Here is a 17811-nt window from a genome sequence, read left to right on the forward strand (position 1 = left end):
CTCCCCCCTCCTCGCCTCCTGCCCCCCACTTCCTGTGCTGTGGTCACTCTTACCCCTCCCCCACTCCTTGCCCCACTGCAATCTGCCTTCTGCTCCCCCTGAGCATGTCTACCCTGCATGCATCACCTTCCTTGCTGAGCTTGTTCCTACTCGTGTTCTGTCTCAGTGAACAGGTATCACATTGTTCACCGGCTCCGCACACACACCAGGCGGCGGCCTGGACTTGCTCCTCACTCTTCATCCCGTCAGTCACCACTATTATTAACTCCCTTCTCCTAAATAATCCCTTGGACGCTCCACTCATTTCCGTTCCCGCCGCCACCACCTCGGTCTGATCACCGTCCTTTCTTCTCTGTTGATGCAACGGCTTCCAGAGGATCTCCTTGCCCTCTGCTGGATTTCCCTGGCCCGAGCTGCCGGCTCCGATGACCGCCTCCCTCCCCCCTGCTTCAAGGTCTTTGGTGACTCTCCGCCCTTCTCCACAAGGCACAAACGCCTTCACAGCTGTGCCTATGCTGATCTTCCCACCTTCCGCTCTTACTTCTGCTGCAGCCACAGTGAACTTCTCGTTTCTGAATTTGCCATGTCTTTTGCATTCAGACATATGACTTTATCTATTTAGTAATCACTGGGTTCAGATAACACTGGTTGACAATTCCTACCAACATTATGCAAATTTGGACTCTTCCTGAGAAATTAAAAACGAAGTATCTGAACACAGCCGTAGTCTGTCTACAGGACATCAGTTAAATTCTTCTGTGGAATGACAGTAACTTAACATATTTCTGATGATGTTTTTCTAACTTAAATTCACTGTGTTCTGGCTGTATCACACAATGAACCTGTCTAGTACAGGATTTCTGCATATTATCAGGCATAATAAGAATTTAGGGCCAAAGAGTTAGATAGAAACATCAATATTTTGTAAAGTAAAAATTGACCTGGAGATTTATTTATTTATTAAAAAAATTTTTTTTTAACGTTCATTTATTTTTGAGACAGAGAGAGACAGAGCATGAATGGGGGAGGGGCAGAGAGAGAGGGAGACACAGAATCGGAAGCAGGCTCCAGGCTCTGAGCCATCAGCCCAGAGCCCGACGCGGGGCTCGAACTCACGGACCGCGAGATCGTGACCTGAGCCGAAGTTGGCCGCTCAACCGACTGAGCCACCCAGGCGCCCCTGACCTGGAGATTTAAACAAAATTACTGTTTTACAGGATGTAAAACAGATTTTTAAATAATTGCTTTTTCCTAGTGTCAAGTCTACATTTACTAAGAAATGTTTTTGTTCCAGAAACTTCTAAATTCTTTTGTGTGAAGTATTTAAACTTATAATGGATTCTAGAATTTAAATTAATAATGCATGAAACAAAATCTGGAATATTGACTGGTTCAATCTGACCTATCTTTTCCTATTGATAAAAGAACACTAGAACAGAGTAAGCACTGAGGAAGAAAGTCACTTCAAATGGAGTGGGGAGGACACTGAAGAGGTAGGGCCTATGCATATTTCCCGGCTCAGTTCTTGGAAGAATGCTAACCTTGGCTTGTTGCCAAACTGCAAGCATTCGAGACGAGTGTGTGTCACATGCAAGATTGGACTAAAACGGACTTTCTGCCCAGCACTGATCTTGGCAACGAATCGCGTATGGGACAGTGTTACCCTAAGCCTGCCACAACCGACCTAAGAAACAAAGAACCCCCCAACTTATGTAATGTGCCTAAAATTCCTCCTTTGCCTTTAAAAATCTGAGCTCCTTTGTCTCTTTGAACCATGATCTGGGTTGTTGCCTTAATGTCTGTCTCCTGATGCAGTTCCTAAGATCGCAAAACAAATGTGTTTTTAGCCTTGCCTTTTCTTGACACTTTAGATATTTTAATTCTTGCTTTTTAATTTTGTATTTGTTCATAAGTTTAATTATATTACTAGAGCATTTTCAGCAGATTGTATAAGGACTAGGGATCCTTCATAAAACTGATACAAGTTCTCAATATTTTGTCTTAAAGTGACACTACTGAATTTTCAAATACAAAAATTGATAATAAAATTGGAAATAGTTTTGTCATCTGTGATGAAAAATACAAGTGGTATCTAGCTTTCTGTTCTAACTTGAAAAATCCTTCTCTCTGAATTTTAAAGCAGTCAGTCCTTGGGGGAAAAGATGGGAATATACTTTTAGTTTTGATTTTTTTCTTTAGATGTTGGATTAAGGAATACTCTGGTTTCTCTTCAGATCGAATAAATCTTTCGCCTTTTACTAAAGATGTTGGATTCAGGAGCCTCTGGGAAAAGAGACTGAGGAAACTCTTAGTGGAAGAAGTGTCTTGGCCAAGAGAGCTGGGGAAATGCAAACAGAGGAAGAAGCCAGAGGAAAAGAATTCTGTAAGGAGACAGATCTGGGAGCTGGGAAACAAACTCACGAGAAACTCTAAAACTAAGGTGACGTGAGTTTGGCATGTATTCTGAATGCTTACCGTGTGTTTTGTTGTGTATACTTTAACCTATATTATCTCATTTAATTCTCAGATCAACCTCAGACTTTTCATGTTGGGGGATAGTATATTAATGTAAATGAGAGTAGAAATAAAAATGATTAGGAAGGACGATATTTGCATGAATTAGAGATCTGCTCTTTTCCTTTATTATATTATTTTAAAATTATAATTTGTAATTTTTAAATTTACTTTTTAAAAATATATTATTTTAAAGTTTATTTATTTTTGAGAGGAGCAAGTGAGCAGGGGAGGGGCAGAGAGAGGGGAGAGAGAGAGTCCCAAGCAGGCTACGTGCTCACAGTGCAGAGCCCGACATGGGGCTTGAATTCACGAACCGTGAGATCACGACCTGAGCCAAAATCAAGGGTCGGACACTTAAGCGACGGAGCCACGCGGGTGCCCCTAAATTTACTCACAACTCTTTAAAGTGGGCAGGACAAATATTGCCATGTATATTTTTACAAAGACTAGAAAAAGGTACATGATTTTCCCAAGACCATACAGCTAAATAAATCGCACACCTAGGATTTACAGCCATTTGGACCTCATGTCCAGTGTTCTCTCCCTTCTATATTGCTACCAACTTCTCAGACTGTGGCATTTAATTGTTAGCACTTGTACTTGCTTAGTAAAGCTTAAAGTGGTTTTAGAGAAAAAGCAGCTGAATTTTAGGAGCTGAAGTGAAGTATGCCTCCTTGCTTAAAACTGTGATTTTAGTTGTTCTCTACTGACAGGATGCTGTAAAAAAAAAAAAAAAAAAAAAAAAAAGCCCGTGAAATTTATCGCTGGTCTTACTATAATTGTTAAGAATATAATTCTTCATGGGGCGCCTGGGTGGCGCAGTCGGTTAAGCGTCCGACTTCAGCCAGGTCACGATCTCGCGGTCCGTGAGTTCGAGCCCGGCGTCGGGCTCTGGGCTGGTGGCTCAGAGCCTGGAGCCTGTTTCCGATTCTGTGTCTCCCTCTCTCTCTGCCCCTCGCCCGTTCATGCTCTGTCTCTCTCTGTCCCAAAAAATAAATAAACGTTGAAAAAAATAATAATAATTAAAAAAAAAAAAGAATATAATTCTTCATGTTACACAGTGTCCTTTTTATAAAGCCCCTTCGGAAGATTTCTTTCTGACCTTATGATGAGGACCGAATGTCTCCGCCCCCCCAGCCCCTTATGCGGAACCAGTGAGCTTCCAACTCAGGGACACGGTGAGTTGGGCAACTGACTTGTATCCCCCTTCATGGTGCCTGCCAGAAAGCACGGTCAAATCTGCGGTGTGTTCTCAGCAAGCGCACAGAATCTCACGGTTTGCACTTAGTGTACTAGCCTAATTAGTGGCTCCATTTTATGACACTGCCACTGTTTTTCTTTTGTTCGTTTTTCTTACCCACTTCTGATATCGGTGTTTACATTCTATTACGAGTGCCTACTTAGAGCCCGACCCTTGTATAGAGTAAGTCGACATATTAATCATCATATATTAATCAACACATTCATTACATGAATAATATAATAATTATATGATATGATGCAATATAGGATACAATAATATATGATAATGAATAATGGATAATCACACAACAAATTCACATATACATATATAATCTTATTAAGTAGATATTTATCATCATCACTTCACAAATGAAGGAACAGAGAATGAAGCCTCTGGTTAAAATGCTTGTTCATCAAGTCCCACTTAGTAAATGATGAAGTTCCACATCTGAACCCAGGTCTGTTTAAATCACAAATATGTTTTTTTCACAATCGATACTGTTTCTCTAAATGAGAAGCTAATGTCTATAGGCAAATGTTTTAAGTAGCCCCAAAGCTATAACTTGGTGGCACCTTCCTTGCTTTTCCTTGAAACTAATAAGCTGTACCTTCTGAAACAATATCCCTTTATGAGAGAAGCTGGAAGGAGGTGGCTGACACCAAGGACAAACATCTCTTTGAAACAATTTTTTTTGGGGGCGTCTGGGTGGCTCAGTCAATTAAGCATCTGACTTCGGCTCAGGTCATGATCTTGCAGTCTGTGAGTTTGAGCCCTGCGTCCGGCTCTGTGCTGACAGCTCGGAGCCTGGTGCCTGCTTGGGATTCTGTGTCTCCCTCTCTCCCTGCCCCTGCCCTACTCATGCTCTGTCTCTGTCTCCAAAAATAAATAAACATTTTTTTAAAGTAAGAATTTTAAATAAAATTATTCTGTTTAAAGAAAATTAAAGTTAGAACACCTTTTTTTTTTTTTTTTTTTTTTTTTGAGTAAAGCAATAGAGTTTATTGAGAGAAAGTATAAAGCTCTCAAGAGTGAGAGGGGTCGCAACTGGGTGGCCGCCGAGGATTTTTGTCCCTGACTTTTTATTGGGACCTTATCAGAAAGTTTGTGAGATTTCGTGCATGGCACCTAGACTGGGCAGGTCCAGAATACTTTTATCTTAACCTCTTTTTCCCCAAACTCTGCTGCCTTTGCCAATTCCTCAGCCAGGTTCCCCCTTGCAGCTGCAGCCTGCCTTCCTGGAGGTCCCTTACTTCTTCCTACCTAATGTTACACCTTTCCCCACTCATTACAATTTGGGAATCTACATAAACTAAGTATTTAATTGTTCTCATAGATACTCTTAACTGTTTTTACATTTCTCAGTTATTTATTTATAAATACTTCTATTTCATTTGCTTCCCAGAACACCTTTAAAATTAACTAGTTTAGGGAATCTTAAAGTGAACGGGAAGTGGTGTGTTAGTCTGAATAAGTACAGCTGATGTAATAGCCTGGCTTGGCTTTAAATCGTGGTATTTATTTTGAAATGTTAAGAAGTGTTGAGACAGTAATATTTTTCAAGTACAAGAAAAGACATTTTAAAAAATGTTTGTCGAGAAAAACTGTTGTAGAGAGGTTAAATGACTTACTGGAGTTCAGCTATGGGGTACATTATGATTGGACAGAATTCAGAAACTTGGGCATTCCTCATTCCTCAATCACTGGGCCCTACAAAATTCCTTTTTACGTTTATTTATTTATTTTGAGAGACAGAGAGAGCATGTGCAGGGGAGGGGCAGAGAGAGAGGGAGAGAGAGAACCCCAAGCAGGCTCCGGGCTGTCGGCTCAGAGCCCGACGTGGGGTTTGAACTCATGAACTGTGAGACCGTGACCTGAGCTGAATCCAAGAGTCAGATGCTTAACCAACTGAGCCACCCAGGCGCCTCTGGGTCCTACAATCTTATGTCCTAACTATGTCTTAAAAACTCTCCCACTTCATTTTTTTTTTTTTTTTAGTATTGATCTCATTTTATTTATTTATTTATTTTTTTATATATGAAATTTATTGTCAAATTGGTTTCCATACAACACCCAGTGCTCATCCCAAAAGGTGCCCTCCACAATACCCATCACCCACCCTCTCCTCCCTCCCACCCCCCATCAACCCTCAGTTTGTTCTCAGTTCTCAACAGTCTCTTATACTTTGGCTCTCTCCCACTCTAACCTCTTTTTTTTTTTTTTCCTTCCCTTCCCCCATGGGTTCCTGTTAAGTTTCTCAGGATCCACATAAGAGTGAAACCATATGGTATCTGTCTTTCTCTATGGCTTATTTCACTTAGCATCACACTTTCCAGTTCCATCCACGTTGCTACAAAAGGCCATATTTCATTTTTTCTCATTGCCACGTAGTATTCCATAGTGTATATAAACCACAATTTCTTTATCCACTCATCAGTTGATGGACATTTAGGCTCTTTCCATAATTTAGCTATTGTTGAGAGTGCTGCTATGAACATTGGGGTACAAGTGCCCCTATGCATCAGTACTCCTGTGTCCCTTGGATAAATTCCTAGCAGTGCTATTGCTGGGTCATAGGGTAGGTCTATTTTTAATTTTCTGAGGAACCTCCACACTGCTTTCCAGAGCGGCTGCACCAATTTGCATTCCCACCAACAGTGCAAGAGGGTTCCCGTTTCTCCACATCCTCTCCAGCATCTATAGTCTCCTGATTTGTTCATTTTGGCCACTCTGACTGGCGTGAGGTGATATCTGAGTGTGGTTTTGATTTGTATTTCCCTGATAAGGAGCGACGCTGAACATCTTTTCATGTGCCTGTTGGCCATCCGGATGTCTTCTTTAGAGAAGTGTCTATTCATGTTTTCTGCCCATTTCTTCACTGGGTTATTTGCTTTTCGGGTGTGGAGTTTGGTGAGCTCTTTATAGATTTTGGATACTAGCCCTTTGTCCGATATGTCATTTGCAAATATCTTTTCCCATTCCGTTGGTTGCCTTTTAGTTTTGTTGGTTGTTTCCTTTGCTGTGCAGAAGCTTTTTATCTTCATAAGGTCCCAGTAATTCACTTTTGCTTTTAATTCGCTTGCCTTTGGGGATGTGTCGAGTAAGAGATTGCTACGGCTGAGGTCAGAGAGGTCTTTTCCTGCTTTCTCCTCTAAGGTTTTGATGGTTTCCTGTCTCACATTCAGGTCCTTTATCCATTTTGAGTTTATTTTTGTGAATGGTGTGAGAAAGTGGTCTAGTTTCAACCTTCTGCATGTTGCTGTCCAGTTCTCCCAGCACCATTTGTTAAAGAGACTGTCTTTTTTCCATTGGATGTTCTTTCCTGCTTTGTCAAAGATGAGTTGGCCATACGTTTGTGGGTCTAGTTCTGGGGTTTCTATTCTATTCCATTGGTCTATGTGTCTGTTTTTGTGCCAAAAACTCTCCCACTTCAAAATCCTTGTTACTACATTGGTTCAAGGCTCTCATCATTTCTTGTCTGGGATATTTGAATGGTCTTCTCTCGCATAAAATCTATCCTTTATTCTGCTACCACACACAACGATGGGCACATCTGACCAGGTATCCTTCAGGCATCACCCTTCAGGATCTTCCATCGCTGAGTCAATTCAAGCTTGATCCCGTGGAGTACAAAATCTTCCACAGGCAAGCACACCCTTCTCCAGCTTCTCTTCTCACCTTTCACCACACCACCTTCCATTTACTACTCTAGATGCGACTGCTTATAATTCCCTTTACAAACCATACATTTCCATGCCTCTACGTCTTTTCTAACGCTGTTCTCGCTCCCTCAGATGCTTTCCTGCCAAACCATTTTTGCCTGGGTATTTCCTGCTCATCTGTCAAGGTTCAGTTTATGCACCATTTCCTTCAGAAAGCCTCCCCTGATCACCCACTCCCCAACTCCAAACCGGTACATTAGTGACCTGTGTTACCAGACAACTCTATACATCTATGACAGCATTGACTTAAAAAAAATTATGGTATGCTATAAAACAGATATTACTTTTCATATAGGTTAGATATTTTTGAGCAGAGTACTTTAGTTTATATTTCATAGGTTTTGTTCTCAGAGATAAATACTATATAGTTCTGCATAAGGTGTTCAGTGTTACTGTCTGCAGATCTGTGAGAGGAGTATATTCAGTTGTTTTGTAACTTCTTAGCTATAAATTTCCCTAAATGAATATAAATATTTACATTTACCTTCGAAATTCTCTATAATGAAGTTTTCTTTCTCCTCTTTTCCCAAAGAAATGTATCTGAAGGGTTGTGGTAATTTCAGGTTCTTTCACTGTTGGTTCCTATAAAAAATGAGACGATAATTCCAAGTAATTATAACCAAGAACAAAAATGGACCCTGTAGCCTGGAACTCTTAGGACAATATCCATAAAAGATTCTCGTAATAGGGGTGTAAGAATGAGATGTGGCCATCCTATCTGTTACTTCGCATCATACAATTCTGTAATTGTCTTTGCTCAAGCAGGACAAAAACAACGAGGGCTAAAATTCTCCAAATACTCACGATGGACTTCAGCAGTAAACAAAATCTTAGATCAGTCCAAAAAGAAAGCTTAGAATAGTGAAAAAAAAATTATTTCAAAATGTGATCTCTAGGCATTTTTAAAAAAAAATTTTTTTTTTCAACGTTTATTTATTTTTGGGACAGAGAGAGACAGAGCATGAACGGGGGAGGGGCAGAGAGAGAGGGAGACAGAATCGGAAACAGGCTCCAGGCTCCGAGCCATCAGCCCAGAGCCCGACGCGGGGCTCGAACTCCCGGACCGCGAGATCGTGACCCGGCTGAAGTCGGACGCTCAACCGACTGTGCCACCCAGGCGCCCCTCTAGGCATTTTTTAATGAAGCAGGACTGAGCACTAAAGCCAGAAGGTCTTTGAGTTTTTGCTGAATATTAGAAATACTTGAAAAGCATCTGCTTTTCATAATTACAAAACTAATAGGTAAGAATTCGATTAATGAGTAAAGCAGATTCATGGATTCTTCCTCCTTCAAATCTCTAACAAAATAAACAACAATAACAAAACTGCTAAAAAGATGATCAGCTGCAACAAAACAAAAAGGGTTACAAATTTAAACCAAATATTTTGAAAAGGGGCAGTTGGAGAAAGAAACACCAGATTCAGGTGCTGTATGGTCCCCATGTCCCCTAATCCTACCTTCTAATCCTACTTCTCAGAAATAGCAGTGGCACTGAGACTATTGCATTAGAAATTCATTAAAAACGTTAATTTAGTGACAGCAGAGTAGTGGGGACAAGTAAGGCCAACTCCAAAAGAAGCTCCTCTAGAGCTTGGGGAGACTTAGGCAGAGGGAAGGAGGTCTCGAGGGCACAGACTCTTTCAGGGGACTATGTTACAGAGGGACCAACCCTAAGCCCACAGAGTTGAATGTACTTCGGCGGGGAGGAGTGAGCTGTGCCTCAGAGCCTTAAGGAGATCAGGAAGATCAACAGAACACAGGCTCTTCAGCAAGGGCTGCATTCGCCCAGGGGAGTCTCCTCCCCCTTGCCTCCACCCCTTTTGTGCGTGGAACAGCGCACCTAAATGCAATGCCAGCAGCGGAGAAGGACAAAGATAAATTAGTTCCAGATCAGGTGGGAAGAGTAGCAGAGAGAGTTCCATTTGTGCTCCACTGCAGCGATGAGGTCTGGGCAGGGCACGGGCAGGAACGAAAGAAACAGGAAGACAACCACAGCGGGAAACAGAACAAATCAGCAAAAGACACAGAACATCCAGTCTTGCGGTCCGTAACACATAATACAAGGAACAAATGCGTGTCCCCATAAGCCCCTTATTTACATTAGAAGTTTCTTGTATTTTGAGATAATGGTAGATTCACATGCAATGGTACAAAATAATGCAGAACGATCTCTTGTACCCTTTACTCAGTTTCCTTCAGGGGTGACTGATGACATCTTGCAAAACATCGTCAGATAACTCGATACAGTCAACACACAGAAGAACATTTTCTTCACTGCGATGACCCTTCATCTGCTCTTGTGGCCACACTGACTTCTCTCCAGCCCCGACCCTCTCTTTGACCTCTGGCAACCACTAATCAACTTCCTTTTCTATAATTTTGTCATTTCAAAACGCCACATACGTGGACTCAGTATGTAGCCTTCCGGTATTGGCATTTTTGTGCAGCACAATTCTCTGGATATTCACTCAGGCTGTTGCCGTATCAATGGTTTGTTCTTGTTTCTTGTAGGACAGTGTTCCGCTGTATGGATAACCAGTTGAACCATTCACCTGTTGAAGGACATCTGGGTTGTTTCCAGTTTGGGGCTATGACAAATAAAGCTGCTCGAAACCTCTGTGGACAGGTGTTAGTGTGAGCACGGTTTTTATTTCTTTGGGACGGATGGCCAGGCGTGCGGTTACCATTTTATCGGAGCAGCAGCATCATTTTACGTTCCCACCAGCCGTGGACGAGTGATCCGGCTTCCCTGCATCTGGTGGCCAGTGCAATTGTCAGTTATTTTATTTTAGTCACTTGGATGTACTTAAGAGCCTCTTATGGTTTGCCTCCCTCTCCATTTTTATTTTTTTTTAATGTTTATTTTGAGAGAGAGAGTACACACACATGCCCACGAGCAGGGGAGGGGCAGAGAGAGGGAGGGAGAGAGAGAATCCACCCTCAGCGTGGAGCCTGATGTGGGGCTCAGTCTCACAACCGTGACATCATGACCCGAGCCAAAATAAAGAGTCTCAAAGTATGTACTTCTTGATCCCGTGTCACTCCCCCCAAAACACACCGTCCCCTCCCGCAACCACCAACTTTGTTCTCTGTATCTATGAATCTTGGGGTTCTGTCCTGTTTTTTAGATTACATATATAAGTGCAATCCTGTAGTATTTGTCTTGCTCCGACTTATACTACTTAGAATGATACCCTCAAGGTCCATCCATGTTGTGGCAAATGGCAATATTTTCTTATGGCTGAAGAGTACTGGGTATATAAACCACATTTTCTTTATCCACTCATCTCTCAATGGACACTTAAGTTGTTTCCACACTTTGGCTTTGAAAATAGTGCTGCAATGAAACAAAAGGGGTACACACACCTTTCTGAATTAGCGTTTGTTTTCTTTGGACAGATACTCAGTAGCGGAGTTGCTGGATCATACTGTAGTTCTACTTTCAATTTTGAGGAACCTCCAAGTGGTTTTCCATAGTGGCCGCACCAATTTACAATCCCAACAATGCACGAGGTTCTCTTTTCTCCAAATCCTTGCCAACATTTTGTTATTTCTTGTCATTTTGATACTAGCCATTCTGACAGGTGTAGGTGCTATCTCATTATGGCTCTGATTTGCATTTCGTTGGTGATAAGGATGTTGAGCATCTTTTCATGTGCCTGTTGGATATCTGTGTGTCTTCTGTACAAAAATGTCTATGCAAATCCTCTGTCCATGTTTTAACTGGATTATTTTTCCTATCGAGTTATATGAGTTCTTTCTATATATATATTCTGGACGTTAACCCTCATTCAGATATATGATTCTCAAATATCTTCTGACATTCATAGGTTGCTTCTCTGTTTGGTTGAGGGTTTCCTTTGCTGTACAGAAGCTTTTTGGTTCGATGTAGTCCCGTTTGTTTATATTTCCTTTGCCTTTGGAGTCAGATAAAAAAAATTACTAGGACTGATGTCAAGGAGCTTATTGCTTATGTTTTCTTCTTGGGCATTTTATGGCTTTAGGTCTTACATGCAAGTCTTGAATCCATTTTGAGTTAATTTATTGTATGTGGTCCAGCTTCATTATTTTGTGTGTGGTAGCTCTCCAATTTCCCCAACACTGTTTACTAAATAGACTGACTGCCTCTTCCCCATTGTATTTTCTTGCCTCCTTTGTTGGAAATTACCTGACCACATACATGTGGGTTTATTTGTGGGTTATCTACACGTCTAGTTCCATTGTCCTCTGTGTCCATTTTTGTGGCAATACTACACGGTTTTGATTATTATAGCTTTATAATCCCATTTGAAACCAGGCACAGTAACCTCTGACTTTGTTGTTCTTTCTTAACACCGTGCTTTGGCTATTTGGGGTCTTTTGTGGTTACTTCCACGTAAGTTATGGAATTATTCCAATCCGGCAAAAAATGTCATTGGAACTTTGACAGGGATCGCAATGCATTTGTAGATTGCTTTGGGTTTATGGACATTTAACAACATTGATTTTTCTAACCCCTGACACAAAATATCTTCCCATTTATTTGTGTCATCTTCAATTTCTTTCATCAGTGTCTTGTGGTTTTCAGTGTATAGGTCTTTCACCTCCTTAGTTCAATTTATTCCTAAATTTTTCATTCTTATTAATGCAATTATAAGTGGGATTATTTTCTTGATTTTCCTGATACTTTGTTAGTGTATAGAAATGCAACAGATCTTTGTATATTAATTTTGTATCTTGTAACTTTATTGAATTCACTTATTAGTTCTGACAGTTTTTTTTTTTTTTTGTAGAGTCTTTTTCCATACACAATATCATGTTGTCTGCAAATAGTGAAAGTTTTACTTTTTCCTTTCCAATTTGGATGTCACTGATTTTTTTCTTTCCTAGTTGTTCTGGCTAGGACTTCCAATACTATGTTGAATCAAAATGGCATGAGTAGGCATCCTTATCTCGTTCCTGATCTTAGACGAGAAGCTTTTAGCTTTTCACCATTGAGGATGATGATAGTTGTGGGTCTGTCATTTACGGCCTTTGTGATGTTGGAGTACATTCCCTTTATATCCATTTTGTTGAGTTTTTCTCATAAATGGATGTTAAATTTTCTCAAATGCTTTTTTGTGCATTCACAAAAATAATATGATTTTTATCCTTCATTTTGCTGATGTGTATACCGTCTTGATCGATTTGTGGATGCTGACCACACTTGCATCCCTGGAATAAATCCCACTTGATCGTGATGTAAGATGTTTTTGATGTATTGTTATTTTGGTCTGTTAATATTTTGTTGATTTCTGTATGTATGTTCATCAGGCATACTGGCCTGTAATTTTATTTTATTTACTTTCATTTTCTTTCATTTTCCTTCATTTTCCTTCCTTCCTTCCTTCCTTCCTTCCTTCCTTCCTTCCTTCCTCCCTCCCTCCCTCCCTCCCTCCCTTCCTTCCTTCCTTCCCTGTGTCCTTCTTCAGTTTTGGTATCAGGGTAATGCTGGCCTTGCAAAATGAACTTGGGAGCTTCCCTCCTTTTCAATGTTTTTGAAGAGTTTGAGAAGTATAGGCATTAAATGTGCTTTGAATGTTTGGTAGAATTCACCAATGAAGCCATCTGGTCCTGGACTTTTCTTAGGAGGTTTCTGATTACTGATTCAATCTTTTGTAATATTTGACATGTGCCTGCACTCCTAGTTCAAAGATGTTTTCCTTTCACCACTTTGAATATGCCATGCCACTCTCTTTTGGTCTGCAAAAAGTTTCTGCCAAGAAATCTCCTGATAACCTTATGGGATTTCCCTTGTACGTAACAATTTGTTTTTCTGCTTTTAAGATTCTCTCTTTAACTTTTGACATTTTAATTATAATGTGTCTTGGTGTGGATCTCTTTGGACTCCTCTTATTTGGAACCCTCTGAGCCTTCTGGACTTACATGTCTATATCCTTCTGGTGAGGGAAGTTTTTAGCCATTATTTCTTCAAATACTTTCCTGGTCTCTCCTCTCTCTTCTCCTGGGACCTTAAAATGTAAGTGTTATTCTATTTGATGTTGTCTGAGAGGTTCCTCAAGTTACCTTCATTTTTTAAAACTTCTTTCCTTTTCATTACTCTGCTTTGGTGAGTTCTACTGCAGTCTTCTAGGTCACTGATCTGTTCTGTTTCATCTAGTCTGCCACTGAACCCCTCTTGGTCCTTTCTTATACTATCTCTTTGTTGAAGCTCTCACTGTGTTCATCCATTCTCCCCCCAAGTTCTTTGAGCATTTTTTCCCCTCCAAATGTTTACTCACTTTTTGAGAGAGAGACAGAGTGTGAGTGGGGGAAGGGCAGAGAGAGAGGGAGACACAGAATCTGAAGCAGGCTCCAGGCTCTGAGCTGTCAGCACAGAGCCTGATGTGGGGCTTGAACTCGTGAAACGTGAGATCATGACCTGAGCTGAAGTTGGCCACTTAACTGACTGAGCCACCCAGGACCTGTTCTATGAGCATTTTTATGTCCATTACCTTAAATTCTTTTTTAGATTACTTTTCTCCCTCTCATTAAGGTCTTTTTCTGAGGTTTTGTCATACTTTTCTGTTTGGAACATATTTCTCTGTTTCTTCATTTTGCTTGACTCTTGGTGTGTTTCTATGTATTAGGTGAAACAGCTCTCAGTCTTCAAGTAGTGCCCTGTGTAGGTGATGAAATTTCTCTTCCAACCTTGCTCTTTGCTGTCTCTTGAACCTTTGTAATTGTCTAAACCACCTGATTCGTTCTTGATATGTCCCTGGTGTTAGGGTGTGCCAAGACCTGCCTGTTTCAAGAGAGGAATCTCATTTACACCGAGTTTCAGGTTGACTGGAAGCACACTCTTAGGCAGCAGCTTTTTTTTTTTTTTTTTTTAAATTTTTTTTTAACGTTTATTTATTTTTTTGGGACAGAGAGAGACAGAGCATGAACGGGGGAGGGGCAGAGAGAGAGGGAGACACAGAATCGGAAACAGGCTCCAGGCTCCGAGCCATCAGCCCAGAGCCCGACGCGGGGCTCGAACTCATGGACCGCGAGATCGTGACCTGGCTGAAGTCGGACGCTTAACCGACTGCGCCACCCAGGCGCCCCATGCAGCAGCTTTTAACGTATAAAAGTATAGGGGTGCCTCGGTGGCTCCGTCGGTTAAGCGTCCGACTTCGGCTCAGGTCATGATCTCACGGTTCGTGAGTTTAAGCCCCCTGTCAGGCTCTGTGCTGACAGCTCAGACCCTGGAGCCTGCTTCGGATTCTGTGTCTCCCTCTCTCTCTGCCCCTCCCTGACTTGTGCTCTGTCTCTCTCTCTCTCAAAAATAATTGAACATTTAAAAAAAAAAGTTTTAAAATATAAAAGTATATATAGTCCTGTGGGGCTACAATCATAGTCCCTGCTGCCTCCAGACCAGGAGATTTAGAGGTGCCCCCTGGGTGGCAGCTGTAAAAAATTGGGGTTCCAGATAAGTGTAAAAGCTCCTTTCTCAGAGTTGAGACCTGGAAGGCCGAGGGGGTGTGCAAGGATGGTGTGCCCCTGCTTAGGTTCTCTGGGAGCACCTCCTTCATCTATATATGCATGGGAAACCCGAAGCCTGTCCCTTAGACTAAAGCTCCGAGCTAAGTACATAGGCCTTTTTTCCAGAAGACGGGCTGTGTTTCAGTCTGCTGTCTATGCAGTGCCCTGATGGTGGTGGTCCGCCAAGAACTGTGTTAGCGTTCCTGTGGAGCTCAGGATTGTTGGCCACTTCGGCCACCAGGGCCAGGTGATTGCGTGGTGGCCCCTGTGTGGACTGCATGCACCTGCTGGCGTTAGCTAGGCAAGGTGTACGGGGCAGGGCATGCTTGCTGGCTTCAGACAAGCAGGGGAAAATGTCTTGACTATACACCTGTGGACTTCAGGAGTGTCGTGGGAGACCTTCTTGTCTGTGCACGCATGCTGGCTTTAAGCCAGGAAAAGGACAGCCCGGCCAGTGGGGGAGTGCTGCAACTGTCTCCACTCCCCAGCTTTATCTAGGGAGTGAGAGGATGCCATGGATGTTGTGCTTGCCTGCCCCAGCTAGGGAGGGGGGCAGTGAACCCTTGTGTGCTCTCCAGCTTCCTCGAGGCAGTGGGATGGTATGTGACCGCTTGCCCCCACCCGTCTTAGCAATGCAGGAGGAGGGTGCCGCCTCTGAGCCCACCCACTGGTGCTAGCAGGGTAGGTGGAGAGTGCAAAGTTGGCTTCTGCCAGCACCTCTGTCCCCGGGGAGAGTTTCAATGGTCCCTTGCTCTCCCAACAGATGTTCTTAGATTATCAACTGGTTTCTTTTATAGCCGTGGTGCTTTTCAAACTGCTATTTTTCTGCTGGGTCGTGGGTAGAGCGAGACTGCATGTGAGTTCCTTAAAAGGGGAATCTCGGTTTCCTATAGCACTTCGGGCCCCTTGGATGTCGGCCCTTTGCATTTTTTAAGCCAGATGTTTTGGGGGCTCGTCTCTCTGGGTCAGGTCCCAGGGACAGGGGTGTCTTAAGTGGGACACCAGCCCATCACTTTTCTGGGAGAAGCACTGGACTGGTGAGAACCCTCACTGTTATGCTGCAGTGTCGGGGTGGGGTTTTGGGTGAGACCCTATCTCTGCCTCTCCCACCCACCTCAATGCGGTCTGTCTTTTGTTGTGGAGAAGCAGTTCTTCCAGTTTCAGATCTTCCTCAGAGGGAAATGGCCCATGTGCACTTATGGGTTTCGTGTCTGTGTGGGATGGGCTGAGTTCTGCATTTTCCTACGCCGCTATCTTGAGAGGAGAGCCCCACCCGTTCTAAAGTATTTCCACAGTTTGATTTTGACATTATTTTTGACCTCTTTGGAATTTATTTTGCTATGAGAACTGATATACACACTCAGAACTGTTTAGCCAGTCACCCCAGGAGTCAGTCCCATACAAGGATGTAGTGAATGCCCATCATGTGTCAGACACGATGTCAGGCCTTGGGGCTCCATGGTTTCCTGTTCCTCTTGGGTAACTGGGCATTAAACAAGTTGTTAAAAATCGTAATCCAACCATGGAAGTATTGGGAAGAAATTCAAGGAGCTATGAGGGGCAGCTCAGGGGAGGCTTTCCTAAGAAAAGTACCATTTACATGGAGATCCAAGGTTTGAACCGAAGTTAAGAAAATACGAAGTGGTGGTGGGGGGCACCTGGGTGGCTCGGTCGGTTAAGCATCAGACTTCTGCTCAGGTCACGATCTCAGCTCATGAGTTCAAGCCCCGCGGCGGGTGAGCTCGAGCCCCGCTTTGGGCTTTGCACTGGCAGAGCAGAGCCCGCACAGGATTCTCTCTCTTGTCCTCTCTGCCCCTCGTTCATTGGCACCCTCTCTCGAAATAAATAAAAAAGTTACAAATAAAGAGAGGTGGGAATAAACTTTGCAAACAGGAACAACAGAGCATGGTGCTGTATGGCTGGGGTGTAGAAAGCAGTAATAATAAATATAATAGCAAATGCATATATATCGCTTATGTGTTAAGCATAGTTCTAAGAGATTTAAATATATTAACTAATTTAGTCCTCAAAAACACCTGAGGTAGATTACTATTATTCTCACTTTACAATGAAGAAACTCAATTTTATGCAAAGGGAAGTAAACTAATTTGCCCAGAGCCACACAGCTATTAACAGATGAAGCAGCATTTGAACAGTCTTCCTGGGCCTGAGTTCTTAACCACTGTGGTGTATACTACAGAGAAAATGGGACAGCTGGAGGCTGGAAGAATGGCTGGCCTGAGGGCAGTCACATTTTACTTGTGCTTTTAGGTCACCTGTCTATAACATGAAAAATGAACTAGGAATGACATAGGTGTGCTGTTTCAAGGAGGCACATGCACCCCAATGTTTATAGCAGTGCTTTCAACAACAGCCAAAGTATGGAAAGAGCCCAAATGCCCATCGATGGATGAATGGATACAGATGTGGTGTGTGTATATATATATATATATATATATACACACACACACACACACACACACACACACACACACACATACACACACAATGGAGTATTATTCAGTGATCAAAAAGAATGAAATCTTGCCATTTGCAACAACGTGGATGGAATTACAGAGTATTATGCCAGGCTATCTGAAATTAGTCAGAGAAAGACAAATATCATATGACTTCACTCATATGTGGAATTTAAGATACAAAACAGATGAACATAGGGAAGGGAAGCAAAAATAATATAAAAACAGGGAGGGGGACAAAACAGAAGAGACTCTTAAATACAGAGAACAAACTGAGGGTTGCTGGAGGGGTGGTGGGAGGGGGGATGGGCTAAGTGGGGGAGGGGCATTAAGGAGGACACTTGTTGGGATGAGCACTGGGTGTGATACA

General features: G+C 42.4%; 1 protein-coding gene across 2 annotated transcripts in view; it reads right to left on the reverse strand.

The window, feature by feature from the left end:
- MICU2 (mitochondrial calcium uptake 2) overlaps positions 1 to 17811 on the reverse strand; it is a 142795-nt gene that overhangs the window by 14160 nt on the left and 110824 nt on the right. For both annotated transcript variants that reach the window (XM_040448014.1, XM_040448015.1), the window contains exon 8: positions 7964 to 8061. In XM_040448014.1, coding sequence (XP_040303948.1) covers positions 7964 to 8061 — 98 coding nt within the window. The remainder of the gene's footprint in view (positions 1 to 7963; positions 8062 to 17811) is intronic.

The sequence above is a fragment of the Herpailurus yagouaroundi genome, unplaced genomic scaffold (genome assembly GCF_014898765.1).
Source record: "Herpailurus yagouaroundi ecotype Mexico unplaced genomic scaffold, PumYag 197, whole genome shotgun sequence".
Taxonomy (NCBI): Eukaryota; Metazoa; Chordata; class Mammalia; order Carnivora; family Felidae; genus Herpailurus; species Herpailurus yagouaroundi.